Source organism: Ictidomys tridecemlineatus, chromosome 13 (genome assembly GCF_052094955.1).
Source record: "Ictidomys tridecemlineatus isolate mIctTri1 chromosome 13, mIctTri1.hap1, whole genome shotgun sequence".
In the NCBI taxonomy this organism is placed as follows: Eukaryota; Metazoa; Chordata; class Mammalia; order Rodentia; family Sciuridae; genus Ictidomys; species Ictidomys tridecemlineatus.
In genome coordinates, this window is record NC_135489.1 from 47,465,705 (window position 1) to 47,485,458 (window position 19,754).

Genomic DNA, 19,754 nt, shown 5'->3' on the forward strand with positions numbered 1-19,754 from the left:
TGAATGAACACTAGGATGGGAATATGATAATGATACAAACTTCCTTTTAGATTTTAAGTAAACCACAGTGCCTCTCGAAGCTCAATATTACAGACCTTAGAATTAATCAAAATATTAATGATTATGGTACAAAAGTAATGTGATCTCTCTGTAGTATCCTGTGATATGCTTTAGGGGCAAAGCAATTTTCAGCTGAAAAAGGACATCTAAATGCTAACAACACACTTCATTAACTGTCAATTTTTTGACGAAAAATAAGAACTCAGGGATAAATGTACAACTTTTTCATACGACTTTTTTTCTCAATATAATAAATTAATAAAGGAAATACCAACAAGTTCTACTCCTTAACTCTTGAAGTAGCTACTGGAAAACAGATGAATCACAAACTGGAGCTACCCTTCACTCTTTTACTTTGCACATGGTCAGCATGAGATGCCACCCAACCTCAAGGTAAAAACAAACATTATTTGATTTAAACTTTAAGTACACTAGCAAATTACAACAGGAAATAAAACAAAAGAAGAGAAAGGAGAAAACAGCACAAAAATAAAAGTGGAGGTCCCCTAACATTTTCATTTTATATTTCTCCATTTACAATTATGACTTTATCTTTTTACCTAAATGACAACAATGTACATGTAACATGTTGTAAAATGAACTGAGTTTGTGTACATAAAGCTAGAATACAGGAAGAAAAGACTTTGGAAACAAGTCTCTCCAAGTATCCAGCAAGTTCACATTTTAACATGGTTTTCTACTTATTATGGCATGTATTAATAACTCTTATTAAGTGATAGAGAGAAAAATATGCTAATATTTTAAAATATCCAAGAAGAAAGCCAGTTGCTAGCAATAATGTAAAGAAAAAAAAATAAAGCAGTTTAAGAAGTGATAGTTCTTTGACAGAAAAGTTCTGACTACAGTGTAGAATATTGAATTTCAGGTTAAGAAGCCCCTGATAAACTCAAGAAAAAGCACATTATTTATGGAACTTTTCCAGAGAGTACTTCAGCCAGAATAAAGTTTGTTTATACAAAAGAGAAAAAGAAAAACCTTTAGTGAAACTCTAAAAGATGGTCAGAATTCAACTGAGCCTATGTAATCTGGGAGAAAGCCAAGCACACATACATCATCATCTATATATGAGAACTGAGGAAATTAGCAAAGGTTCTAATGTAAACCATATTACTTTGTTTTACCATATTTTGTACTGGTACATATTATATAATATTATTAGTTGTCCATGCATACAATATTATTAGTCATACATGATGGTAAGATTCATTATTACATATTTATACATGCACATAATATAATATAATCTGGCCAATATCATTCCCAGTATTTCCCTTTCCCTTCCCTCCACCCGGTCCCTTTCCTTTACTCTACTAATCTCCCTTCAATTTTCATGAGATCCCCCACCTTTCTTTTCATTTTCCTCCATGGCTTACAAATCCAAAGAAGAATGAAATTGTACTATTTGCAGGAAAATGGATGGATAGAACATTATGTTAAACAAAATAAGCCACTCAGAAAGTAAATCATACTTTTAAAGAAACAGTGCAAAACGTACCACCAGATGCATTGCTAATGGCTGATCCTGCGGATGCTACCTTGGAAACTGCTGCTGGATTATAAGTCCAAGATGTTCCACAAACTTCCACTTTTAAATCACTGTCTGAATAAATCTGTTGTACTCGGCCAACTTTACCTAAAGTCTTTTCAAAAAACAGATAAGATTCATGTTTCCAAATACATATCATAAAATAAATCAGTGTGCGTGCACGCGAGCGCGCGCGCACACACACACACACACACACACACGTCCAGTACTGAGAATTGAACCCAAGGCTTCATCATGCATACTAGGAAAGCATTCTACCACTGAATTACATCCCCAACCCCTTCTATTTTGTTTTGAGAATAGGTCTCACTAAGTTGTCCAGGCTGGCCTAAAATTTGTGATCTTCCACCTCAGCTTTCCAAGAACTTGTGATCATAAGCATATGCCAACACATACAGTTAGTTCTTACATTTTAAAGTATTGACTTTACCTGCCAGGAGTGGTGGCACACACCTATAAACCCAGCAATTTGGGAGGTTATGGCAAGAGAATTACAAATTTGAGGTTAGCCTGGGAAGCTTAATGAAGCCCTGTCTCAAAACAGAAATAAAAAGACTGGGGATATAGCTGAGTGGTAAAGTGTGCCCCTGGTTTCTATCCCCAGTACCACACACACAAAAAAAAGTATTAATTTTACTTGTTCCTAATTTCAAATATTTTAAAGGATATCCATTTTCAAATGGGTTTATGTATTAGTTACAAACCTGAAAAAATATCTTTAAAAGATATTTTAAAAAGTATTACTTAATACATTAATACATCCTATATAAAAATATTTTAGTAAATACCATTACACTTCCACAAGTATATAAAAGGTCATGATAAAGTCTAACTTGTTCATAAAAACTTGTTTTAATATTTAACTCTTTTTTAACCCTATATCTTGAGAACTTGCAAATCAGGTAGTCCAAAATCATGATCAATATAGCTTAGAAGAGGAAATAGGATTTCTTAAAAACAAAAAAACCACGACTTAATCCCCCAAAACTCATAGAAGTAAAATAGTTTACATCTATGTTTTTCTTTTTGTCTGTTCATGTTTTGGTTCTGAGGATTGAAGCCACGGGTGCTTTATCACTGAGCCACATGCCCAACCCTTGTTAATTTTTGAGATGGTCTCACTTGCAGAGGCTGGACTTTAACTTGTGAACCTCCTGTCTCAGCGTCCCTCGTCAATGGGATTACCAATGTGAGTCAACTCACCAGGAAGTAAACTTGCTATTTTCTATATTCATGTTTTGGAATCAGATGATTCAAACATAGATGTAACCCAGGCATAGTAGCACACAGCCTCTAATCCCAGAGGCTATGGAGGCTGAGGCAGGAGGATCCTATGTTCAAGGCCAGACTCAGCAACTTAGCAAGGCCCTAAGCAACTTAGTGAGACCCTGTTTCAAAATAAAAAGAACTGGGGTATGGGTCAGTAGTAAAGCAGACCCTGGGTTCAATGCCAAGTACCACAGGAAAAAAAGAAAAAGAAACAGGATTATTTGATTTATGAGGTTTCTTATGATCCTGTGTTTGGTCAATGAGAATCCATTCAAGTTAACTGCTGGTCTTCTTATTTTTTGGGGGGGGGGAGGGGGGACTGGGGATTAAACCCAAGAGTACTTAACCACTGAGCATTATATTCCCAGCCCTTAGTTTCTATTTTTTATTTTGAAGTAGGTCTCACTAAGTTGCTTAGGGCCTCACTAAATTGCTGAGGGTGGCCTTGAATTTACAATCCTCCTGCTTCAGCCTCCAGAGTTCCTGGAATTATAGGCACGCGCCACCACATACAACTACTGCTGGTCCTTTTAATATAACCTTAGAAATCTTTGATGGCAGTCTGGGGATATAGCTCAGTTGGTAGAGTGCTTACCTTGCATGTACAAGGCCCTGGGTTCGATCCTCAGCACCAAAAAAAACAGAAGAAATCTTTGATGGCTTCCTTGCTATCTAATATAAGGCTCATCTTCAATTCCTTCCGATGGGCTACCACTAACCATTTCTTCAAAGAGATTCTTAACTAAAGCACAAGGATATTTGAAAACCACAACATGGGCACTGAGGTTGGTTATTACTACTAGAATGCTCACTGTTTTCTAGGTCTTTTCATTGACAGAACTGAGCAAAAAGGTTTTGTTTTTTTCCTTCTTTGTTCTGTTATATTTTGAAAGACAAATCATGAGATTAAACATTCTTCCAAATTGAATCAAAGAGACAGAATTTTTATTTTATCTCTTCTATATCATATACGTATTGCCCTTCTCCACTTTGATAATTCACTGGGGATAAAAAAATTATGATGTAAGTATTCATTTGATTTTTTTGTCACATACAACAATCTCAGAATAAAAGCATCAAAACTACTATACAGAAGAAGAGTTCTGAAAAATATGTATTTCTTTTTCATCCAGTTTGTGTATATTCCTTCTGTAAGGATCTAAACACAAATTACTGTGTTTTAAAATCACATGGAATGGGGGCTAGGGTTGTAGCTCAGGAGTAGAATGCTCGCTTAGCACATGTGAGGCCCTGGGTTCGATCCTCAGCACCACATAAGAGTAAATAAATAAAATAAAGGTATTATGTAAAACTACAACTAAAAAATAAATATTTTTTAAAAATCACATGGAGGGGCTGGGAGTTTATAGTTCAGTGGTAAAGCACTTGCCTGATATGTTTACGCCCTGGGTTCCATCTGCACCACACACACACACACACACACACACACACACACACACACACACACACACAAAATCACTTAGAATTTTCCCTTCTCCATGGTTATGCCAACCGAGGAAATATATTTAGATTCATGTATTTTCTACATGTAGGAAGGAGTCTTCTTTTTAAATTCAATTTTGTTTTACTATTATATAAAATGTAAATACTTTTAAATCAAATACATAAAATAAGACATATTCAAAGATGTATCCCTTCTAACCTTGGTGCCCCATATCCTAGCCTCTTTTAATATAGCTAATTTTGGGGGTAGAGGTGGGGGTATTGGGACACTTAACCACTGAGCCATATCCCAAGCTCTTTTTTTTTTTTTCATCAAAGATAGAGTCTCCCCAAGTTGCTTGGGGCTTCACTAAGTTGCTGAGGCTGGGTTTGAACTCACAATCCTCCTGCCTCAGCCTTCTGAATCACTGGGATTACAGGCATGTGCTACCACACCCAGCTTCATTACTTTTCTTATATAAAATTTCTATTGTAGTAACAGTTATTTACATTAATTCATTTACATAAATACATATATGTGTACATATATATCTCCTTATTCCTTCTTTTAAAAAACATATACATTTATAGATGTATAGATGTATGTATAGATACATATCTCTTACCCTATCTCTTTTAATATTTTGATTTCATCCCAGTTCAAAACTAAACTAAACTAAAATACAACCAAACAGTTTATTGATCTTTCCATAAGCTCTCTTCATTACCACTCCAGTTTTGGATAGTTATACTTTACTTTGTTAAAACATACAGTCATTATGTTCTCTCCCCTTTCCATCAAAATTGTCATTTAACCTTAGTCATTTTGGTTGTCTTAAGACTCATTCCTAAGATTACTCATAAAGGACTGATGGAAATAAAATTCTGTGAATTTTTATATCTTGACAGCAATCTGCAGCTATTACACTATAAAGTTACTTTGGTTAAATATAAAATCTTTAGTTTAAAATTTTCTTTCCTAAGTATCTTAAATAAATGTTATTTTCATTGTTTTCTGTCATAATATACTAAGATCAGATTTTTTTTCTTTTTTTTTTTTTTTTTTTTTTTTTTGTGTGTGTGTGTGTGTGTGTGTGTGTGCATATGTTTTTACTGAGGATTGAACCCAGGGCCTCACACATGCCAGACTAGCACTTTACCACTGAGCTACATCCACAGCCCTTTTCTTGTTTTTATTGTGAAACAGGTTCTCTCTTTCTGCCTTGGCTTCCAAAGTAGCTGAGATTAAAGACATGTGCCACGGCACCCAGCAAGATCAGATTTTTTCTTAATAGCAAAACGATTTTCCTTCAAGACAAATACTTTGGTTTTTAGCCTAGAAGTCCAAGAAATTTTTTCTTTTCTTAAAGATTTTCCCAGAATATGGTTCATTATTCTATTGTTCTGGATCAGTTTTCCCAAGTATGCAATGTACCCTCCCTCTAATGTTTAGTTTCAAATTCTTAATTTCAAAAGAATTCTTCTAGAATCACAGATTTTAAGGCTGAGGATGTATCTTGGTAGTAGAGTGCTTTCCTGGCCTGCTCTAGGCCCTACATTCAATCCCTACCATTGCAAAAAGTAAAACAAACAAAATGAAAAAATGTAGCATTTGTTTCATTCCATTTGAGTTTTGGTTTTCCTTTTGGAAAAGCTTATTAATATAGCTATATTGGGTATTCCATGTTTGCACTTCTGTGGAATTTTTTTTATCTTTTTTATTGTTAAAATTTTCTACTTCTTGGCCGGGGTTGTGGCTCAGTGGTAGAGTGCTTGCTTCACATGTGTGAGGCACTGGGTTCAATTCTCAGCACCAAGTATAAATAAATAAAATAAAGTCCATCAACAACTTTAAATTTTTTTAAATTTCCTACTTATTTCCTTCTTTTGCTCTATTTTTCTTCAAATATTTTTGTAGTTATAGATGGACAGCATACCTTTATTTTGCTTATATACATATATTTTTTTAATATGGTGCTAAGGATCGAACTCAGTGCCTCACACGTGCTAGGCAAGAGCCTGCCACTGAGCTACAGCTACAGCCCCAGTCCTCCTTCTACTGCTCTTAAGACATTATCTGTTATATTTATTTGCTCTGTGTTCCTGCCAATAAATTAGTCTCCATTTCTAAAATGACCTTTTTGGGGCTGGGGTTGTGGTTCAGTGGTAGAGTGCTCGCCTAACATATATGAGGCACTGAGTTTGAGCCTCAGCACCACATAAAAATAAATAAAATAAAAGTATTGTGTCCACCTACAACTAAAAGATTATATATATATTTTTTTTTAAATAAAAAATAAAGTGACCTTTTCTCTTCATTTCCTAAAATTTTAGCATATTATTTCTAATTATTATTTCTTTTTTTATATCTTGTCATTTTCTTAATTTCTCTTAGTTCATTTGGAATTACCAGATTTTGGTTACATTCAGTTTTCTGTGCACATTTTTCTAGTATATTTTCATTGTATTTAGAATTATTCTCTTTTCTCCATAATAATTGTGTACTAGGATTCAACCATGATCCCTGCCACATTTTATGTGGACCTACTCACTCCTTTGTCTGTTGTTAATGAGCATTTGGTGAAAATGTATTGAATGAATAATAAAATTAAACTGTACTGTATGAGAGGAAAGCTAACCTCAGATAATTCAGATTTTGAGACCCTTATAGACACAGGTCCCAAAAGCAGGAAAGCTGCAGTGGAACTGCTGGAAACTGAACGAGCATATTCCTATCTCATTCAGGGTCTTGGTATCAGGAGAGCCTCTACTGCCTAACACCATATCACATTCCCCATTGTACTATATCAAAAATATTAACACAAGACAGGTGTGATGGTACATTTTTGTAAAATTAGCTCCTCAGGAGGCTGAGGCAGGAGGATCACAAATTCAAGGCCAATCTTGGCAACTTAATGAAATACTCTCTCAAATATGAAATAATAAGGTAGAAGATGAGGCTCAGTAGAAGAGCATCCCTTGGTTCAATCCTCAATACCACAAAATATAAATTAAAAAAAAAAGATCAACCACATCCCTTTCTGGACCTTCTCAGGCTAATTTAAGAGAAATAAATTAGAAAACAATTTCTAATTTGTTTTCTCCTTTTTTTTTTTTTTTTTTTTTTTTTTTGGTACTGAGTATTAAACCTAGGGGCACTTAACCCTTAACCACTGAGCCACATAATCAGCCCTTATTTTTTTAGACAGGGTCTCATAAGTTGCTCACTAAGTTACTATTGCTTTGAACTTGCAATCCTCTTGCCTCAGCCTCCTGAGTCACTGGGATCACAGGCATGAGCCACCATACTCAGTGCTATTTCTAATTTCTACGTGCCAATGGAGGTACAATTCTAAGAAGGTTTATGCCTCTTTTGTTTCCAAAATCAATTTACTTTAAAAAGCTACATAAATAAAGTGTAATCTCTAGCCCCAAACTATCTTAAATACTTACTGGAAGCATTGCTTCAGCCCATTCACCATGTCCTCTTTGTAGAAGTTTAATTCTTTCCAGATCATAGCAAACTTGCACAAGATCACCCACTTGAAACTGTGAAGTCCCTCCTTCTGCACCCTGTGCAGCATCCCCACTTCGGACAATGTTTGCTTTAGTGAGAACAGCAGGATTGAAGGTCCATCTACAAAAGCAAAGCCAAAACTCAAAATAAGTAAACTTACTTATTTTTAATTTATTTTTTTTGTAGTTGTAGATAGACAGAATGACTTTATTTATTTCTGATATGGTGCTAAGGATCGAACCCACTGCCTCACACATGCTAAGAAAGCACTCTGCCACTTAGCTACAGCCCCAGCCCAGTAAGTTTACTTAATTTTAATACATTCTTCAACACTACAGGGAGAAAGATCTTATACACATCAAGAGTAAAGAGAGCCTTTGCAAGTACCTTCTGAATGATCTGTATCTTTTTTATAATTTTTCTTCATGTTATAATTTTATTATACAAATTTGGAAACAGAGTCATATGTGATCTCACCACCCTCTGGATATTTTTAAAAACTGCTATTGGGGCTGGGATTGTGGCTCACCAGAAGAGCACTCGCTTAGCATGTGCGGGATCCAGGTTCGATCCTCAGCACCACATAAAATTAAAGACATTGTGTTGTGTCCATCTATACTTAAAAAATAAATATTTTTTTTAAAAAAACTGCTATGAAATACATGACCATTGTTAAACTCAAACATTTCAGAACCATGTAAAGTGAAAGTTCCATATCACACAAACATACCTGGATCATCATTACTACCCCACTAGAAACCATTACTAATTCTCTATTATGTATCCTTACAGATCTTCTATCTATCACTATGCTGAATGATATTCATAAAGCTAGAGAGCTGTTATTTTCCATAAATAGGATCATTGTAGACATACATAAACATATCATTCTATTATTTTTTTCTCAGTGCATCTTAGAATATTTACTTTACAATGTGAATCCAACTACAATGTACACCTATAATGCTCAAAAAAAACCTTCCTGATTTAAAAAATATATTTCTTTATAATTCCAAAAGATAGGAGGATCCAATATTGTGGGCCAGAGGGAGGCAGCATTCTGTGTCACTCCAGGTCTCAACTAGTGGGAATACTGCTTCTCTTAGAGTGATAAAGTACCTCTACACAGTTTCTCTCACACAGGAATCACCAATGCTATGCCCTGCGCAGGGCTCTGGGCCTCAACGTTAGAGCAGGACTCCCAACTCCCAACTACTAGCCCACGCAGGGCTCATTAGTGCCTTAGCAGGACGCATCAGCACCAGCGCAGAACTCCCAGACGCCGCTTGGCTCCCATGCAGGACACTCAGCTGCTACCCACCCACAGGAACTCCAGCCACCACTCCCCGGTGGATCCCCATTTACCAAAAATAGACCCAAACTACAAAAGACTGCACCATTTCCCCCAAACATTGCCAATCTCATAAAAACACTATCTTGTTTTAATTTGCCACGCATGGGTATTTTCCATAATTGTAATCACTGTATTAAAACAAATCTGGATTCTGACTTCTTTACTTTACAAGCATTTTTTGGTCATCAATTACAAATTTATTTTTTATTTATTATTTACAAATATATTAACCATAAAATATAACTTTGAATAACATTCAGAAAAATGTATTTTTGAAATATAAAATTATAATGTATTGAAAAGATATATATTTTTTAAACTGGTGCATTACAATTATAATTGTAATTATAATTGTAATGCACCAGGGGATTGTTGTTACCTATTGGTACATGCACACAATATACAATGTAACAATATAATTTGGCCAGTATCACTCCCCAGCACTTTCCCCTCATTCCCTACCTTCTACCTCTTGCTCCCCTTCCTCTACTGATTTCCCTTTGATTTTCATGAGATCTGCCCCATAATTTCTTTTCCTTTTCCTTTCTAGTTTCCACATCAGAGAAAACATACAACTCTTAACCTTCTAAGTTTGACTTATTTCGCAAACATAAGCATTTTTTGAGGTTGATACCATCTTCATAACCATCATTTTAATGACTATTAAATATTCCATCAAACAGAAGTGCCACAATGTATAACAAAACTATTTCCCTAATTCCACACTGAACTCCAAAGGAAAAAAGATCCCTTATCAGAAAAGCTTCTACACTATTGGTATCATATCATTTCTCCTTAATTCAACTGCTTATTAGCATACAAAAGATTCTGAGATCACAACATAAGTCTGTTAGTTACTAAGCTCCTGTAATCACACAAGTAAACTTTTTTTACTAAAGCAATCCCAAAGAGAAAATGCCTTCACATAGTTAAGAATGAAATAAACAAATGTTTATTTTGTCTTAACCACAGTGCTCTTCACCTCATTCTCAGCACTCCAAAATGGTACTGATTCAACCTGCCTGAAGTGTTTCCCTGTCCTAGTGGAATCTGGTCCATCTTTTAAATTAACTATATTTGGGCTGGAGCTGTGGCTCAGTGGTAGAGCACTTGCCTAGCATGTGTGAGGCACTGGGTTTGATTCTCAGCACTACATATAAATAAATAAAGGTCCACTGACAACTAAAAATAATATATTAAATTTTTTTTAAAAAATAAATTATCTATAGTATAGTTTTCTCTCTAAAGTTTTCTCTCTCTTCTTTTGTGCCATCAGGATACCCTGCTTACCTACCTATATTATTTGTATCATTTTATTATAGTTATTTCCAGTTTGTCTATTTGAACACTTCGAAGGGGAAAACCTTCAAAGCAGGAAACCATGTCTTGTCTTTGTAATCCTACTAATCACAGGGTCTAATACAGAAAAAGTACTCAATTTTGCTGAAAAAGGAACAAAATGATTATTTTTCTGGAACTCACATGCCAAATTACTGTTAATATTGTACTGTCCAAGAAAGAATTTTGAACAAGAATGAATTCTGCAACTAATACTAATTTGTGTAATATTTCCAAACAAGAGAATATTTAACACAAAAAGTATGAGTGAATACTAAATGGAACTTACATTGTGTCCTTAAGATTTTTCTTTCTTTTTAAAAAAAATTATTGAGATATAATTCATATAGCAAACAATTCACTCATTTAAAGTGTCATGCAGTTATTTTTAGTATAAAAGTTGTACAACCATTACCTCTATCAAATTTCATTTTCATCACCTCATAAAGATATCCCATAACTATTAACAGTCACTCTGCAATTATCCTTCAACCAGCCCTTAAAAAACTAGTAATTTACTTTGTTTTTTTGGTTTTGCTTATTTTGGACATTTAATAGAAATAAAATCACACTATGCGAATTATTTTTCTGGCTGACTTCTTCCCCTAGCACATTTTTAATATTCATCTATATTGCAGTATCCCTGTATTTTATTCCAGTTAATGAACAAACAATATTGTACTGTACATCTATATCACACTTTGTTTACCCATTCATCAGTTAATAAGCATCTGAGTTGTTTCTACTTATATGAATAATAATTTTATGAAAAATAATTTATGAGTAATAATTTTATGAATAATAATTCTATCAACAGTCATCTTCAGGAAGAGAGTATTAAAACATTGTTGTTCCATGTTTAAGAATTTTCACTGATGACAGGAAATTAACAGTTTTAGATACTCTCCCACAAAGCGCAGATCAGCTCCTGAATCTTGGTTTTTACAGACATATCAACATATTTATCTCCAATATGGACAATTATCCCACTCATAAATGCTGGATCAATCTTAACCTCCAATTTCAATACTTGGCCTTGACTTAGGAAGCTCTTCAGGACTGTCTTTAACTCAGAAGGATTAGCTTCCACTAAAGGAGATATGGTGGTCACTGTAGAAGGTACTTCTCCATGGTGCACACTCATAATTGTAGAAAAGGCAGAAATGATGGCAATTGTTTAGGAGACCATTTCAGCAAGCAAGTTTACAGGTTAGATATAATGCGAAAAAAAACTTTTTTGCTGTCATGTCATTTAGACTTTTCATTTTGATGGAATGCTTACTATAAGGATTTAGAATAGAAGCAGCCACTTTGGGTTCCTTCAGGAGTTGTGCTACTCTCAACAACTGCTTTTCTACTTGTTCCAGTTAATTCTGTTTAGATGCAGCAGAATAAAAGCAGTGGCATAGTGACCTTCAATGCTATGTATCTGAACAGGTGGCCTTCACAAGTTTGGTAAATGGTCTGACCACAGATGTACTGAAGCATTGTACCTGCTGTGAGAGCCAGGACGCTTCTGGGGCATCCTTCTTCTCCCAGGTGGCTGCAGATCAAACCCCCTCTTTGTGGTGTTGAGCTGTACTTCCCTAATAATATCCTAGTATGTGAAGCAGTATCTCACTGTGGCTTTCTATTTGTATTTCCCGAATAACAAGCATCTTTTCATGAGTACTCTGGACAGATCTATGTTCCTACATAATTAATATAGTAAAGCGTCACCCCTGATATAACTATTTGGAGAAAGGGCCATGAGGGAGGTAATAAAAGTTAAACGAAGTAATATGGGTAAGACCCTAATCTGATAGAACTGGTATCCTTATAAAATTAAGAGACACCAGAAATCTCTCTTTAATCACTCAGAGAGGAAAGACCAATGAGGTCACAGTAAGAAGGTAGTCACCTACAAGCCAGGGATAAGAACTCACCAGAAACCAACCCTGAAAACACTCTTATCTCTTGACTTCTAGCCTCCAGAAGTTTAAGAAAATAAATCTCTGTTGATAAAGACACTAGTCTGAAGTATTTTTTTATAGTAGCCCTAGTCAACTAATACAGTGAATTTACTGGTCATCTTCTATAGCTTCTTTGGAAAAAAATGGCTATTCAAATCCTTTCTCTGCTCACTTTTCAACTGGGTTGTCTTTTATTGTTGAATTTGTTTTTTGAGAGAGAAAGAGAGAGAGAGAGGGAATTTTAATATTTATTTTTTAGTTTTCGGTGGACACAACATCTTTGTATGTGGTGCTGAGGATCAAACCTGGGCCGCATGCATGCCAGGCAAGTGCGCTATTACTTGAGCCACATCCCCAGCCCCTATTGTTGAATTTTAAGAATTTTTTATATTCTATATACAAGCCCCTTAATAGTCATAATATATAAACATTTTCTCCCATTTCATGAGTTTTTACACTTTTTTTTTTCCTAGTGCTGAGGATCATGCATGCTAGGCAAGCACTCTACCCCCGAGCTATATATTTCTTTTTTTTTTTTTAAGAGAGGGAGAGAGAGAGAACTTTTAATATTTATTTTTTAGTTATCAGCAGACACAACATCTTTGTTTGTATGTGGTGCTGAGGATCGAACATGGGCCACATGCATGCCAGGCGAGTGCGCTACCGCTTGAGCCACATCCCCAGCCCCGAGCTATATATCTCAACCGTTTTTATTTCTGATAGTCTCCTTTGAAACATCAAAGTTTTCAATTTTAAAGCCCAATATATCTATTTTTTCTTTGGTTGCTTCTGCTTTTTGGGTCACAGTTATAAAACTATTGTCTAATCCAAAGTCATGAAGATTCACACCTATAATGGACTATAAAAGACTTTTATAGATTTAGCATTACACTAAGATATACAATCAAATTTATTTTTCAGTGATGGGGATCAAATCCAGGATTTCATGCATGCCAGGAAGGTACCCTACCATTGAACTACGTCTCGAGCCCTCTATGATTAATTTTTACTTAATAACTTGTATACGGTATGTGGCCGGGATCCAGTGTCATTCTTTCGCCATGCAGACATCCATTTGTTCTAGCACCATTTGTTGAAAAAAAAAAAATATTCTTTCCCCCACTGAACTCATTTAAAAAAAAATTTATTTATTTTTTAGTTGTAGTTGAACACAATACCTTTATTTTTTTTTTTTAATGTGGTGCTAAGGATCTTATCAGAGCCTCACATGTGAGAGATGAGCTCTCTACCTCTGAGCCACAACCACACCCCCCCCCCCACTGAATTATCTTAACACTGGCCCAAAATCAAGAGACCTGCTGGAGATGCAGCTCAATGGTACAGCACTTGCCTCACCGGCATGAGGCCCTAAGGTTTGATCTCCAGTACCACCTAAAAAAAAAAAAAAAAATCAACTAACTTAACTGCAAAGGTTTATTTCTGGATTCTCTATTCCATCAATCTGTATATTCAACATTTATCACTAACACACTATCTTAGATATGTTTTTAATTTTTAAAACTGGGACACATGAGATCTCCAACTTAGTTTTTTGGTTATTCTGGATTCCTTGAATTTTCTTATTAATTTTAGTATCCGTCTGTCAAATCTCTGCAAGAAAAAAAAGGCAACAGAATCTTGATAGAGATTATTTTAAATTTGTATATTACTTATGGAAATACTACCATCGGTTGTGGCTTGAATTATTCCTCCTGCCCCCAAAATATATATTGAAATCCTAATCCTAGTAACTATTGATGTGACCTTATTTGTAAGTAGGGTCTTTTGCAGATGAAATCAAGTTAAGATGGAGTAGTACTGGATTTGCCACATGTCCACACTCCCAAGAAACTCAACATCACCAAGAGGAAGAAGATCTGGTTTGTGTTTAGCTGCAAGCGCCTTCTGATTATCTTGATGAGCTCGCTCATGTTGACATGGTCAGGCACAAGGAACTTGGTCTTGACCAGGCTAGGCAGCTGCTTCTCACCATTGTATCTTGGTGGGATGCTGCTCTCAGATGAGTTGCATGTCTTCTGCTCTTTGTTAGAAGGTGCGGCGCTGCTTAAAGGTCTTCTCCAACACCATGGTGCTGGAGGTCCCAGGCCCAGCAGCTGCTTATCAATATTTTTTTGTTGCTTCTTCTTTTTTTTTTTTTTTGTTACTGTAATTTCCTTAGTTTGTTGTTTTTGTTGTTTGGTTTTGTTGTACTGGGGATTGAACCCTGGGATGCTTGTTCCTGCTGAGCTACATCTCCAGCCCTTTTTAAGGTAAGAACAAAATTGCCAAGGTTGGTCTTTAATTTGTGATCCTCCCAACTCAGCCTTCAGCTCCTTGGGATTACTGGTATGTGCCATCACACCCAAATTCTTTAGATTTTTCTACAAACAAGATCTCATCACCTGTAAACAGTTTTACATCTTCCTGTCTTTAGCTTCATCCTTTTAATTCTGTTCCTATCTAACTGCCCTCATTAGAACCTCAAGTATAATGTTAAATATAAGAGGAAAAGGGGGGGGAGTATTCAATCTTTCACCATTAAGTATGATTTTATCCATGGATTTTTTTCTAGATGCCCTTTATCAGGCCCTTTAATATAGCCAAAGAAATTCCATTTTGTCCCTAATATGTTTAGTGTTTTTAGTAACAAAGACTATTAAAGAGTTTTGTCATACAAGTTTTCTGCATCTATTGATGATTCCACATGCCTTTAAGATTTTGACACAATCAGAGCTAATTCCATACTTAAGCAACTTAATGTTAATTTGTTTTATTCTGTCAGTAAGACAATTATTCAATGCAACTACTGCTTTTACTTTAAAATACAATATACTAGTAAACGGGATACATTTTGGCCCCCAAGGCCAAAATAAAAGGCATAGGTCCAGACTCAAAGAAACTCCAGGAAATCAAATTTTAAAGAAAAAAAAATTAAATAGACAATAAGAAATCTAAATATCAGGGAGGGTGAAAGAGGAGAGATAATAAAAACATATTAACTCAATAGTCATAGGCTGCAGGAGAATTAAATCCACATAGATGAAGCAGCACATAAAAAGGTGCAAAAGTGAGGAAATACATGCGACTTTACATTGCTAATAAGACAGTGCATGCGTCCATGTCTAAAACAAGGAAGGGCTGCACTAGCAAGAGATGACCCTAGAGGGCCAAAGGATTTGTGATGTTACTTCTCTCATTCATTGTAGATGATACAGTCCATTATGAACTGGGACCTGTTGCTGATATAATATATTCTACTCTTGAAGGAAAAATAAAAAATATATAGAATTTTATATCATAAATATGTAAATTCACATACTTTACACAGACCTCTTGCTTGTTTCTCTCTGCCTCACCAACATACTCTGCATTTTAATCTCCCACCTAAGAGCTAGTTGTTAACAAGTCTTTGACTACAGCACATTATTTGCTTTCTTCTTTTTCTGTACATACTAACTTTGTCATTATCAAAAATTGAGAAATATTACTAACCTATTGCCACTTGGATACTGTACTACAATGTCATGGTCTTCATCAATGCCACAAACAGTTCCAGTTGTAGTTAAAGTCTCAAACATTCCATCAGTCCATCCTCCATGACCATGTTGCAAAGACTGTACAATTTCTAGGTCAAGATCTATATTCACCAGGTCACCAATCTGCAATCCTCCAGGATTCCTGTTGCCATTCTGCTCACCTATAATTTCAGAGGTAATTTAAAAAAGAAAAGGGGAAAAGAAATTCAACACTATGCAACTGCATTTTGTATGTATGTGATTACTAATTCAATCTCTTGCTATAGCTCTATTCCAACTTTTTTTTCTTTAATCACTTGGTAGTTTTTTTCTTTCTAGAAATCTGTCCATTTGAACTACTTTATCCATTTGTTGGCCAACATATTAGTCTTATTATTTCCTTACAATCTTTTATTTTATGGAATAAGTATTTTATTTCTGATACAAAGTAACTGTACATATATAGATAGATAGATAGATAGATAGATAGATAGATAGATAGATAGATAGATAGATAGGATGTGTGATGATCAAATCAGGGTAATCAACATACACATCAACCTAAACATTTATCCTTTTTCTGTGGTAAGATGATTCAAAATTCTCTCTTCTAGCTATTTTGAAATATACAACAAATTATCAACTATAATCACCCTACTGTGCTACAGAACACTAGAACATATTCGTAACTCTTAATTTTATACCCATAGCCAAACTCCCTCACAACTGCATTACGTTTTTTTAGGGGGTGGGGAGTACCAGGGATTGAACTCAGGGGCACTTAACGACTCAGCCACATCCCCAGCCATATTTTATTTAGAGACAGGGTCTCGTTGAGTTGCTTAGTGCCTTGATTTTGCTGAGGTTGGCTTTGAACTCGCAATCCTCCTGCCTCAGCCTCCCAAGACACTGGAATTACAGGTGTAACTGTGCCCAGCCACAACTGCATTACTTTTAAACAAGAAAAACATCTAGATATTTCAGTTCTAAATTTCATCTAATCTTAAGATGTTTTAAAAATTCACTGTAAGTATGAGATTCTAGAACCAGGAGTTTTAAAAACAGAAAGAAAAGAAACAAACATCAGACTTCAAAAACTAATAATTTAGGAAAGGAAAGTAACTCCAAAGCAGAGCACTTGCCTAGCATGCACAGTCCCAGCACCATAAAAATGAACAAACAAAAAATTGTAATGTGATGGCTTACTAACAGGTAAACGAGCAAGAGTAGACTCTATAAAAGGGCTATATCACCTATATCAGAACACAACATTCTGGGTGTTGAAAATATTCACTTTTCTGCCTGGATGACTTATTGACTATCACTGCACCAAAGCAAAAGTACCCAGAAAATTTAAAAAAATAAAAAATAAATAAAAAAAAAAACCTGGGTTTGTTTTTGGTTTTTTTCCTCTGAAATGCTTAGTATTATTTTTTGAACAAGGAGATCTTATGATTTTTGCCTAAAGAACATTTTTTTTTTAACATTTTAAAACTCATTCCCTGGATTTTCGAAGTTCTCAAAGACATTTTGATCATAAAACACTACGCTTAAGGGAACCAAAATGTACATTGATTCTGCCTTTTTATTTTGAAGGCAAGAAAAAAGTTTCTGAAAATAAAAGAAATTAATGAGCTCAACAAAAATGTAAGTATTTGTCTACTTTTCCCTTTTTTAAAAATGTAAGGTGTGCTACAAGAAAATGGCACTTTTTCACAAAAAGGCAAGTCACTGGTTTGGAAAGAGGAAAATATAGTTCAAATGAGAAAGGAAAGCATTCAGAGACTAAATATTTAATAAGATGAGAACTGTAAATGTCAATTCTGGTAACACTAAAGAATCTATAAAATGAAAAGTAGTTTGGGTTTTCAAATTTTAGTGACACATGACATTATATTTACTGTATTAATCTTGGAGCAACTCCGTTTTTTTTTTTTTTTTAGTTGTAGATGAACACAATACCTTTATTTTATTTATTTTTATTTGATGCTGAGAATTGAACCCAGTGCCTCACATATGTAAGGCAAGCATTCCACCACTGAGCTACAACCCCAGCCCATAGAGCAACTCTTAATACAAGACTTTTACAGAAACTGTGTAAGGAATTTATAATCACTAAATTCTATTCTATTCATCAAATTCTATTCTCAACAGAGCACAAGATAAAACATTGATGCAATCTAATGCAAAGATTTTCAATGATATAAATTTATAATTAACAGATAAATTTTTCAAATATAAATTATGACATAAACAGAATATCAGTTCTCAAGACATGACAACTTTTTCTGGGCCTACAGAAATCATTTAAAAAATGAACAAATGCTTTAAAACTAAAATAAAACTAAAGAAGTGTTTTTCTAAGTATCTGTAATGGAAATTAATTTTCTTAAAGTCTAACTTCTGATTTTATGAACTCTGAAAAAATATTTTGAAATCTTCTCTAATCTGCTAACTCACCTAGCACAGGGCAATGATCTCTGTAGAAAGAACCTCCTTTGGCATCTTGAACACACTTCAGATCAGACTAAGAAGGAAAAGAAAAAACAGAAAATCACCTATGAAAATATGTGATACCTGAAACAGACAAAATATGGCATACCTGAAACAGACAAAAATTTCAGTCCACAGGTACCACAGAAGAGTAGCTCTAGGTTGGTTAACAAGCACACTGAACACTGCTTTCAAAAACACCTATCAAAAATTATAAACTTGATCTTCAGATACTTTCAAGATACTTTATTAACTTTTAGCTTTCTAATTTTAAAGATCAAAGTGAAAAGTGAATCATCAACACTGTATTTCAAAAATACTCACCCAAATAAGAATTATTAACAAATACCTGGTATTTGAAATGTGCGTAACATGTTCAACTTTAAAGAAATTTTTACCAAAAACAAACCAAAATTTGTATCTCATTTGACACTGCCAATTACTTATATAGTAAATAAGGAAAGTGAGGACAAGAAGTAGAAGCAATTAACTACATAGCAGTACAAAGTAGGAAAAGATGATACCAAATCCATTTCTTTGGTTCTTTGTCTTCTTAATTTTCCTATTTATTTCAATGTTAATCCTTACTTCACCATAACTTGGTTAGCTGAATTAAGTTCCTTACCACTTACTTTTTTTTTAATTTTTTTTTTTTTGTAGATGGGACAGAATGCCTTGATTTTATTTGTTTATTTTTATGTGGTACTGAGGATTGAACCCAGTGCTTCATGCATTCTAGGCAAGCGCTCTGCCACTGAGCTACAGCCCCAGCTCATCACTTATCTTTTATAAGAAAAAAAATATTAAGCAATCTGAATGGGTATGCACCTGAGGAACAATAAAAAGTACACTGTGCATGAATAGATACAGCATAATAAATTCAATTATTATGTATAATTATAATGCAAATTTAATAAGTATAGAAAATGTGGACTTAGAAGAGCAATCCTGGGTGTTACTGTGAAAATTTAGAAGCAAATTTATGCCTAATAGTACTAGCATATAGAAAAGGTGATAAGTATTTTATTCCATTAAAGAACGGAAGCTCCTTTATATATATATCACCCCCTACTGTGCCCCCCCCCACACACACACAACTCAACTCTCTTATAGCTTCTTTTATACCAGATCATTAAATGTCACTCAATCCTGGCTAAAGTGACATAGAGATATTTTAACACAGCAATTCCACTTCTAGGAATCTATCCTAAGGGAACATATGCAAAATGTTCAAAGAAGTATACAA

The 19,754-nt window shown here is 34.6% G+C and overlaps 1 protein-coding gene and 1 pseudogene across 4 annotated transcripts in view; both read right to left on the minus strand.

Annotated features, from left to right (window-relative positions):
• Positions 1 to 19,754, minus strand: part of Mib1 (MIB E3 ubiquitin protein ligase 1) — a 172,756-nt gene that overhangs the window by 107,701 nt on the left and 45,301 nt on the right. For all 4 annotated transcript variants that reach the window (XR_013429657.1, XM_078030283.1, XM_005329032.4 and 1 more), the window contains exons 5-8: positions 18,476 to 18,542; positions 15,993 to 16,197; positions 7,793 to 7,976; positions 1,577 to 1,721 (exon numbers count right to left, since the gene is read on the minus strand). Coding sequence is in view for 3 of the 4 variants with exons in the window: in XM_078030283.1 (XP_077886409.1) it covers positions 1,577 to 1,721; positions 7,793 to 7,976; positions 15,993 to 16,197; positions 18,476 to 18,542 (601 nt within the window). In the remaining variant the exon portion in view is untranslated. The remainder of the gene's footprint in view (positions 1 to 1,576; positions 1,722 to 7,792; positions 7,977 to 15,992; positions 16,198 to 18,475; positions 18,543 to 19,754) is intronic.
• On the minus strand, positions 10,926 to 14,431 carry LOC101969209 (ATP synthase peripheral stalk subunit OSCP, mitochondrial pseudogene; annotated as a pseudogene).